The 11,080-nt window shown below is 38.2% G+C and overlaps 1 protein-coding gene across 2 annotated transcripts; it reads left to right on the forward strand.

Moving 5' to 3' along the window:
• The first annotated feature begins 7,718 nt into the window (after positions 1-7,718).
• On the forward strand, positions 7,719-11,080 carry gja4 (gap junction protein alpha 4). 2 transcript variants are annotated; one of them, XM_057354412.1, is made up of 2 exons: positions 7,719-7,821; positions 9,500-11,080. In XM_057354412.1, the coding sequence occupies exon 2, from the start codon at positions 9,543-9,545 to the stop codon at positions 10,590-10,592; it is 1,050 nt and encodes a 349-aa protein (XP_057210395.1). In that variant the 5' UTR covers positions 7,719-7,821; positions 9,500-9,542; the 3' UTR covers positions 10,593-11,080. The 2 variants fall into 2 exon arrangements, with proteins under 2 accessions (XP_057210395.1, XP_057210396.1); XM_057354413.1 differs by having other exon boundaries at positions 7,727-7,821; positions 9,540-11,080.

Raw genomic sequence — 11,080 nt, forward strand, 5'->3', positions numbered from 1 at the left:
TTCCCCTCTGTCCCAACCGCGCGTTTCCATTGGTCCCCGCAGCACCTCAGTCAGAGGAGGGGTTACAGAGATGCGCTCTACGCATCACATACACAGTACATTCCCAGAAACAAATGTAGCCTATGTCTTAATCAATTAGTATTTCTTTTCTTTGCCGCTTTATAAGTTAGAAAAAAACGACAGTATTATGAAAGGGAATGCGTCAGGGCTGCCGGATTTAAGGGGCAAAAGAGCAACTCATTTAGAGTAGCTACTTTGTAATAAAGTAAAATGGTAAAGGCTAGCGAGGGACACAGATTACATGTTTTTGTCTTTCCAGAATATGAGGTAAATGACATATTCATTATATTAAATTATTCCAGCAATTTTTCAGTACATGTCAGAGAAAGCGCATGACTACGAGTATTTCTTGCGCATACGTCAGGTCAGAGCCTACGTGTAATGTACGTGTCGCACAGAATTTAGGAGAATGGAAATGGGTTTCATCCGTTCTGTTTGAAGTATGAGAACCTATAAGGTCATTTCAATAGTTTTATTAATCAATTAACATTTCAACTGGAACACGCATCAAACGTACACCCATTGTAAAAAAGGAATTAAATACCTTATTAAACACAAATAAATACAATATATTTCACATGTTTAGATTTTTAAACTTGTACATACAAAGTAAAGATTTACTCTGACCTGCTTTTGACCTATGCTGGATAAAACATACTGCTGGGTTAAAAATTACCCAAATGCTGCGTTATTTAAACCCAACTGCTGGGTTGTTTCCACTCATGGTTGGGTAAAGACAACCCAGCAATTGGGTTATAATAACATAGCATTGGGTCATTTTAGTCCAGTAGTGTATTCTGTCCTATATTTACCCCAAAAACATCGCAGCACCTTTTAAAGTGCAGTTTCTTCAAAAGGTCGTATGTGGTCAACTCTTCAAACGATGTCGCGAATTAATCCCATTTTATTAATTTCTTGCATTCTCGGTCTTTCATTAAAGGACAGAAAACGAATTACTCCTAATTGCCATGCGGTGACACTAACAGATTGTCGCTTTCCATTTAATATTCAGAAAAAATGAATAATACGCTTTTAGCGTTTCTTTTTATCTGGCTCAGACACAGTTGTGGCAGCATGGGGTTATTTTCACAGCCTCTGGTGTCGATTCTCAGACTCAGTGCAAATGAATTCAGCGCAACTTTGCAGACATGCACACACGTTAGCGAGCAGGCCTCCGGAAATATGACTTCTTTGAAAACTGTATAAAAACATGCACGCCTTTCCAAACCGAAGTCTAAAGTAATGAACTGTTAAAATGCAATGGTAAGAATTACACAAATGTTTTAAAACGGACACTGAAGGTGTGAATTGTGTTCAGCACCTTGGCCAGCGCCCACAAGCATGTGAATGAGAGCAGCGCTGTTTGTCCTGTTGACTCACATTGACAACACGTTTGGCATTGCAATTCAAACTCTTGTCGATGACGACACTGTAATATAGTGATTGGGCTATCGAACATCCGGGCTACATGAATATTGTACAGTAATAGCGAGTTTCTCCGTATCTCTGGCGATTTCTGTATATCTCTCCCTCCATTTGTCTATATTATATGGGGTTACAGCTTTTCAAACTCATAATTTAACTAACTGCCTTTCAAAAAAATGTCTTTTCCTCCAGGAAAGCAAGTCCAGCTTGGTTTTAACAACCCATCGTTATTAAATTGATTGCATCCAGCAGTTTTTTAAACAAAGACTACAATGCTACAAGTTAAAGCAAAGCTGCATTTTTAAACGGAAAAGTCATATTTAGAGTTTTTACACCAGAAGTTACCATCAAGAGAGTCAATAGACTGACACACACACTAAGCTGTAATGAAGTAGAATCCGTTGTAGTCAATGTCTTTAGTTCAACAGTCTGGGTGTAACGCACACATTTAAAACCAGCGTGAGCAATAGGATATGACTGTATCCCATTTCCAAAAACTTCATTAGGCATTCTCGCCATATGAATTTCTGATGTAAGTTTCTGCAACAGTGAAAACTAATGCTTCAAGGGGTTCATACGCAACTGTATAACTAACATTAATGCATCTATTCTGTACAGAATCCACAAGTCACATGAGACACAATCCTCAATGGACTATAATTGTCGATTAGAGTGTTATACTGTAATTGTAGTGGTTTGTGACCAAAGTTACACATCTGGTTGAGGGTAATTGTGGGACAATAAAGTAAATGATCATTTAGAGAAAAACTATGTGATATTGACCATTTCTCTTCTAGGTCAGGGTTTGTAGTATAATATGGCACATTGAAAGGAGTTGCAGACCTATAATTACAGGAAAACCAGGTTCCATGGTTGAGCAATGACTGCAATGCACGACTGTTAAAAAAAGAAATGCTGTGAAATGTCTATTTGGCATTAGTGTATGAAGCAGGATTAATATAAGGAGCCTCCAGCACATCCAACACCACAGCTCCTTGATGCTGGTGATTAACTCCGTAATGCATATAACATCAATCAGCACAATCGAACGCATCTCCGGAGTTATTTCTAGATCACGATCTGGTTGCTGGTATGCTCGAGGCTATTTCACGATTCATAAACATGGTCATATTTTCATTTCGTGCTCAAATGTTTTCATACAATCATAAATTACACTCAGGGACACGCACCAGGGACACTGATATTTACCTAAGCAATCACGTGACACTGTGATACAAAACACGACGCATCTCCATCACACAGCCTATTCTGGCAATCAGAGAGCAGAACAAAACAGAAATCTAATTTCCACCAAGGCTTGTGTCATATCACAGCTAAAGGTCACCTCTGAATTTAGTGTGCGGTCACAGTCTCCACCTCCCATGTGTACTCTGAATCAGAGGACATGAAAAAAAGTGATAGTTATTGACCAATCCCGGATGTGTGCCCCCACGCAGTTCGCCAGGCCTTAATATTCCTATACACAAAAGTTATATAATGCTTAAAATATGATGATGTCATATGAACACAGCGGGGTAAAAAAAACACTGACACTAAAAACCTTTAAAATCTAATTGAAACATGTAAATTCTTGAGAAATATGTACTGTAAATGAAAGAAACACCATAAAATTAATTCAGAAAAAATTGACAAGGACAAACACTGTTATTTGTTCCATTGAAGCACACATAATGCATTTATTTGCATTATATTATTCTGAGATGACATGAATTATCAGGTTTTACAAAAGCTTGTGAAGTCCATGCCAGAATGCTGTCATTGAAGCAAAAGGTGGACATCTCCAGAAGAAATTCTCATATCCATGTTATTTACTTACTGTAATTTGTTATGCTCATAAAATATGATTTAATGTCATTTGTAATAAAAACCTTTTTTATTAAAGTGATAGTTCAACCAAAAATGAATCATTCACTACCCTCTTGTCATTTCAAACCTGTATGACTTTCTTTTCTCCGCGGGACACAAAAGAAGATATTTTGAAGAATGTTGGTAACCAAACAGCGATGGAACCCATTCACTTCTATTGTATGGACACAAAACCAATGCAAGTGATTGGGTGGTGTCGCTCTTCGGCTGACAACGTTCTTCAAAATATGTTCTGTAAATCTGTAAATTTGTATAATGTGTTACCAGAGAGTGTTTTTTATAACAATGTTGATACATATGAAAATAGTATGCAGAATTACTAAATAATGTAATAAATAACATGTTCCAGTACAATTGTTGGGTTTCCTGAGTGTTGACACCTCACAGCATTCATTTATAAGCGTAATATATTTTGTATTTTTTTAATAAACCTTCTCAGAGAGCGATGTGAGATTAATAACTATTAATATTTTGAGTTTAGCTAAATTTAAACCAAACAATCATTTCAGAATGTCTTATTCAACTATGGTGAATTCTGATAAATTCTGGTCTATCTGGCTTAAATGGGGTAGTCATGGCCTAACGGTTAGAGAGTCGGACTTGTGACCAGAAGGCTGCTGGTTTGATTCCCAGGGCTGGCGGGTAACAACTGAGGTGCCCTTGAGCAAGGCACCTTGCTCCCCACTGTAGCTTATTGCTGCTATCGCTGCAGTGATAGCTGCCCACTGCTCCGGGTGTATGGGTCACCATATCTGACTAATAGGTCACTTCACTTCACTTAAACGGACAGTTCACTCATCATTTACTCACCCTCAAGTTGTTCTAAATCTGTATAAATGTCTTGTTAAACACAAAGAAACCTACTCGTCACATATTTACGCTCGGTCAGCGCCCTTCGGCGTCACTTTTGAACGCGTAGGGTACCCCTTTGGCATCGCTTTTCGACATGAAGGGCATGCGAATTTCACCGTCATCATGAAAATGTATATTAGATATAATTTGCAATGATGATGTTTCGGGGTTTAATTTAAGTTTACTGGCCAGGATAATTGAGTTTACATGACGCTATTCAGGCAGTTTGAGCTAGTAATGTAACAGTTTATTTATCGTAATATAAAACACAAGATACAAGCAGTCACAATGAGAATTGCACGCAATTGATTGCATTGATTTTGTGTCCATATGATAGATGTGAATACTGCTGTTGTTTGGTAAAATAACTCACCTGACTAACTAAAGTCAGTGAAGAAGACTGTAAAAAAAGCTTATGGTTGTCTAAATCAGACTAAATCAAAGCTTTGTGAAAAAAGACACTGAACGACTTCACACAAAATGGCCGCCAGTAGGCTCTTAACCCAGCTTTTTTTTGCTGCAGATATTTGCATATTAGAGTAAAACAATGCTTCCAAATCCATTTAAATGAACAAAGTTAGCGATTACAATGCAAGCAATAATAAAAACAAAGCTTGGACTACAGTAATTGAGAAAATTAATAGTGTAAATCGGTCAGTTCCACAAACCTTCTAAAAAAAGAAGAGTCAAAGAAGAAAACCTTTGCTCCAGCTTTTCTTTTTCATAAAGGTCTTTCAGTGGATTTTATTGGTCCTTGTAAACATTTCCTCTGATTATTGCCCTGTTATAAAAATAATTTGCTATAGCACAATACAAAGGGCAGGCAGCTTTTTGTAGTTAACAGCTTGTTGGTTTCCATGACAACGTAAATCCAAACAAACCATTTTAGCTAATATTCTTATGAGAAATGACTGCTGTAGATCAACAACACCAATAAATCACACTTTTTGGGGACAAAAAACTTTTCATTTTTGTGCTTGGGTGATGTTTTTTTTGTGCTCAGTAGGTATTTTTCTTTTGCACCGAAGATCTCTTTCTTGTGCTCAGGGACCTTTTTCTGTTGCTCAGGGAGGTTTTTGATGCTCACTGGACGTTTTTCTCGTGCTCAGAGGTGCTCAAAGGTGGACGTGTGTCTCAGGCTTTAACAAAAGAACTGTGCTTGCCTTATCAGTGGCCTTCATGTTGACTGGATAACTGTTGTTACTGGACACCAGTCCATCAGCTCTTCATCACTTGGTGATGGCAACACAGGACTCCAGTCCATGAAACAGTCCTCCATCTCCACCTGGTCGACTTTCATGGGATCCTCACCTTGAAGATGCACGGGAGCCATGAACCAGGCATTAAAGAACTTTAGAATTTTAAAGTTTTACTTAATTAATATTGCATATAGGAATTTATAGTCTGTTATATTTGACCTGTGCTTCTTGCTTACAGGTGTGCGTACGCTTTATCTTAAATGTGTGCTCTCATTGTGCATGCGTGCGTGCATGCGTGTGTGCGTGTGTGTGCGTGCGTGTCCGTGTGTGTGCGTGCTTGTCTGTGTACGTGTGTGTGTGCGTGCGCGTCCGTGTGTCTGCGCGTCTGTGTGTGTGTGTGTGTGTCTATGTCTATGTGTGTTAGTATGTGTGCATATTGTGTGTGTGGAGTGTTTTGTATGTGGGTATGTCTGTCTTCTGTGTTTTCACCTATTTCTTGTTTTTACAGGTACAACTTTAATTGTTTTGCTTAGAGTCAATATGTCTCATGTACAGCTGCTTTGTAACAATGAAAATTGTAAAAAGCGCTATATAAATAAAGTTGAGTTGAGTTAAAGGCTGCAGCTCTGACCCTCATTTGGGCCTCTTCTTAGCCTTCATTACACCACCGAGCCTTGGTCCGACGCGCAGGTGAGCGGCGAGCTTTCGTTGATGGAGCCATCTCAAATGTCACAGAGAGAGTAAGAACTCGACTGTCCCTCTCAAACGTCGGACAAACACTAAAGCAGTAGATGATGCTACAGATTATCACCATGGCAACATATTTTTTTTAATTGGTAGCTGGTTTGAGCTGTTTAGAACTGGTTTGAGCTGGTTTAATCTTATCAAGTGCTGGTCCTTAGATGGACATGGCCAGTCACATAAATGTGTTTAGACTAGTTTTACAAGCTTGTTATGATCTATGTTGTCATGGAAAACAATAAACTGTCAACTGCCCTAAAAAATGGTCTGACTTTGTATAGTGCTATAGCATAAGAAGAGGAAGAGTTTTTAAAGACCAATAAAATCCTTTGTGAAAAATAAATGTTGGAGAAATTTTTTGTCTCTTCGTTTGTGTACATCTTTGATGGTCTGTTAAATGGACTGATTTACACTATTCATTTTCTCAGTTACTGAAGCCCAAGCCTTGTTTTTGTTAGTCACACTGTAATCTCTAACCTATCAGCACATTGACAGTTTTAATGACATATTGCTCTGATTGGAACGGTCACTGGAAAACTGCGTAGGGTTTCTACACTGCTGAGTACAAGGAAAGTATGAGCATGAGCCATTAGCTCAATGCAAGGAGTCGAGAATAAAAATAAATGCTTTCAAGCATTTCATGGGGTTCTCTAGAAAGAACAAGTGCTCATTGAGAACCTATATTTTGTTCTAACTGTAGCATACTAACTTGTTTTCAAAATTCAGTAAACAAAAGCTGAGGATGAAAAGCATTATAAATAATAGTATTTCATATGTGCATGAATTATTAATATTATTACTCTAAAATTTCCCATGCGGGCTCACGGCAAGCTTGCTTTAAATTAAATAATCATTTTAAACAGATATTTGCCCAGAGCTATAAGCATAAGTATCTAGCCGAGAAAGAAAAGTAAAATAAATAAATAAAGTTTTCTTTGAACACCACATCAACTGACAGAAGGCCTATAGAGTTGATGTGAGATTACTATATCAGGAAAACAATTACATTTTCAAGGATGCATTACTATCATTTCAGAAATGTTTAAAGAGAAATGAATGTTAAAAAATAGTTTAAAGTCAGTTTGTCAACTAGTTTAAAGTTTTTGACACTCCTCTTCTTATCTTCAGGTCACGCCACTGGTCTACAGCGCCACTCTGTGGTGATTATGAAGAATACACAGACATTCATGTTCATGGAATTAAATGATTTGGCATCTACACTGAGATTAAATTGAGTTCCCATATCAGCATATATGATTGAGATAAAAAAATAGCTATTTATAATCATAAATAATACAATTATTAATAAGGCCATCTGATTCAGGACACACATGGGATGAGGAGACTGTGACCACACTGTCATTAAATATATTTTAAACTTAAAGGACAAACAACCAGGTGTGTTTAAACACAGTAATTCTCCAGGACCAAACCGGCCTTTCCAAAGCTAAGAGAATCTATTTTTGAACCCATCCATTCCTTTTCCTGTACCGAGTTCCTGTGGGAGGGCTGCTAAAAATCATGGGAACGTTTCCTTTTCCCCAGTTGTTTCTCTTTCTGACCAAGAGCCACTGCCTCGACCACGAGAGCTTGTAAGACTGTCAGTGGCAGAATCTCCTCACGCGGATAGAAGATAAACATTTAACAGGGCAAACAGGTAAGAATGCTCCTTTTTGATAAGCCCTTTCTTATGTAGAGTTTGATCGGTTCTGAACATACTATGACAGAAAATCTACAAACACAACTAAGAATATATTTTACAAACTTTTTGAATTTAAATAATATTAACAATTGAATGTAATTTTAGATGTAAATATGAACAAAATGTTACCAAAGATAGAAAAAAGAAAGAAATCTGTCCTGCAAGAAGCATTTAAGAGATGGTAAACAAGATTAATGTTGATAATCAGTTTCCTGGCTAAACTGAACTTTCTGAGAATTCATATTTCTTCATTATATAAGACATATAATGACTTCAGCCATTCCCTTGAGCTAAACAACTGGAACACCTTATTCCAGACATCTCTCTTAGCCAGGGCACAAAACTATTGAAATATTCTTCCTATTATTATTATGGCTATTTCAGTTTAAATCAAATCTAGTATGTGTGAATATAAGTGGACACAAACAAACCAGGCCTTCTGCCAGAAAAAATAAGAAAATAAACAAGCAAACAGATTAGAGCACTACGGGAATAAACAGTGTTGATGGGGTGTTTACACAAATGCGAGTCCTTTTAAGATGGAATATCGTGCTGAAAGTCCCATGAGCCTTCAGAGAAAAGACACAGGCTTTCGTCTTCAGTACACGCTTCATTACAGATTACTACACTTTCTGTCCGTGGTACTAATTAATTCTCATAGCACAGAGGCCAGTGCTAAACATTCATGGTGTATTCTACAGCATATTTTTGAGGCTCATTTAGTCTCTATCACAGTTAAATGACACTGATAGTTGTTCTCAATAATTGAATTATGTACTTATTTAGTGATTATTATTTTTTGAACAGCATGTTTTCATTGAGCAGAAAGAAGAATAGCATTGATCTAGCTCAATCATATGGTTGAAAGTTTATAGTAAAATGTATAATAGCAATTTGTGCACACATGTTAGAATGGGCAAAACTTCTGTTAAAATCTTTTGGAATTACTTCAATAAATTTTACAGCTGACCATAAACTGGTCCCACCTCAACAAACGTACAAATTGCCCATGAACAATTGCGAAAGAGTAAATAGAAAACGTATGTTGCCAGACGCAACCTGCTTCAGTTATTGGAAGAAACATTAGAAACAGAATCAGCCTGATCCTTATTAAATCTGAACAACCTGAACAATCAGAGACAACTATTCGTTGTGGTGGTCCTTAGAATGACTCATACTGTTTACCAACGTCTATCTGGGCAGCTTAGGAAAAACATATTTTTCTATATATGGTGAACATAATATTTAAAAGGATAATTGACCCAAAATGGAAATGCTGTCTACATTTACTCACCCTCACCTGAATACATTTCTTTGTTCTGTTGAACACAAAAGAAGATTTGAAGAATGTGAGGAACCAAACAGTTTTGGGGCACCATTGACTACCATAGTAGTTTTTAGTCAATGGTGCCCCAAAACGGTTTGGTTACAAATAATTTTCTTTGCGTTTGGCAGAACAAAGAAATTCATACAGTTATGGAACAACTTGAGGGTCAATAAATGATCACAGAATTTTCATTTTTGGGTGAACTGTCCCTTTAAGCACACCACTAAATGTAATCTTACATAAAGTACAGTATAACGATTTTGCCATTTACTAAGCTTCCATGGCAAAACTTCTCTCTCTCTACAGATGTTCACTTTATATAAACTTGTTGTTTGTGCCGGTGCAGAGGATGTCCAGAGCTGACTGGGGTTTTCTGGAGCACCTGCTAGAAGAGGGTCAGGAGTACTCAACAGGCGTGGGACGCGTGTGGCTGACCGTGCTCTTCCTCTTCCGCATGCTCGTGCTAGGCACGGCAGCCGAAACCGCGTGGGACGACGAACAGTCCGACTTCGTCTGCAATACCAAACAGCCCGGCTGCGTGTCCGTCTGCTATGACAAGGCATTCCCCATCTCCCACTTCCGGTACTTTGTTTTGCAAGTCATTTTCGTTTCTACCCCGACCATTTTTTATTTTGGCTACGTGGCCCTCAGGGCTGGAGATAAAAGGGAGGATAAAGAGAAGCTGGAGGAGGGCAGAAGACAGAGATATCAAAAAACCAACGATCGTACGCTGGAGGTCATCGTAGAAGAAGACGGACATGATGAAGAGAAATCTAGAGAGAAGAAAAGTAAAGCTTCCGAAGCTCCAAAGCTGAAAGGACGACTTCTGTGTGCTTACGCAGCGAGCATAGCCCTCAAAGTTCTTCTCGAAATCGGCTTCATTGTAGGTCTATGGTTTCTTTATGGATTTGTAATTGAGCCCAGGTATGAATGCCAGAGGTTTCCCTGTCCTCACACTGTGGATTGCTTTGTCTCCCGACCGACTGAAAAAACTATCTTCACCGTTTATACGCAAGTCATTGCCGGGATCTCCGTCCTCCTCAATGTCATGGAGCTTTTTCACCTGCTTCAGTTAGCGATAACTTACAGACTAGAGAAGAGGTATCAAGGCCAGGCGGAGATCATACAACTTATCAGTAGAAATCCCTCAAAAGCAGTACCCGCTGAATCATTTGAGGAGAAGGAACGCGTCTTCCTACCCATAGCGAACAACAGTTACCCTTCAGAATGGGACAACAGAGAACCACACCTGACGGAGTACACGCTCCCTAGCTACTTAAACTGCATAAAGAATGCGAAACCAGCTACACACAAAAGCTCCTCAACAATCCATCTTCACAAGAAGCACCAGAAGACCGACAACAAAGACAAACCCTCCAGAATAGGACATTACGTTTGAAGAGCAGAACAGTGAGAACCAAGGATCCATTTCTGGGGAGTTACATTGAGGGATTAGACGCATGAACATCAGTGTTTTTCTGTGCATCAGAGAACCATTTCCTTTGTTTAGATAGACGGGGAAATGGGATGTGGGATGGACCGTCTTTAGTGATCCTTGGCCAGATATAGCTGTCTCAAATGCTTTAGATAAGTTCTAGGAAACACAAGGTCAGGAAATATTTAAACTAATACACTGATAGAAACAAGCACAAAAGCTACAGAAGCCAAACCGAAGGGTAGTTCGAAGTCAAGAACTGAATGTCTAATACGGTACAGCTTAGTAAATACCATACTGTATTTAAAACCAAAGTGAATTATGTGAAAGTGAACTAACCATTTCAATATTTAAAATGTATTTAATAACAATAATTTTGTATTGTTTTTTTATATTTAAAGATGAACTTTAATTAAAGGACTGCACAATAAGCTCTAGCTGTGTTCGTCCAT

The sequence above is a fragment of the Triplophysa rosa genome, linkage group LG16, assembly GCF_024868665.1.
Source record: "Triplophysa rosa linkage group LG16, Trosa_1v2, whole genome shotgun sequence".
In the NCBI taxonomy this organism is placed as follows: Eukaryota; Metazoa; Chordata; class Actinopteri; order Cypriniformes; family Nemacheilidae; genus Triplophysa; species Triplophysa rosa.

Bases quoted from the DNA above. Each gene is read 5' to 3' on its own strand.
- gja4 (XM_057354412.1), top strand. From the start codon at position 9,543: ATGTCCAGAGCTGACTGGGGTTTTCTGGAGCACCTGCTAGAAGAGGGT.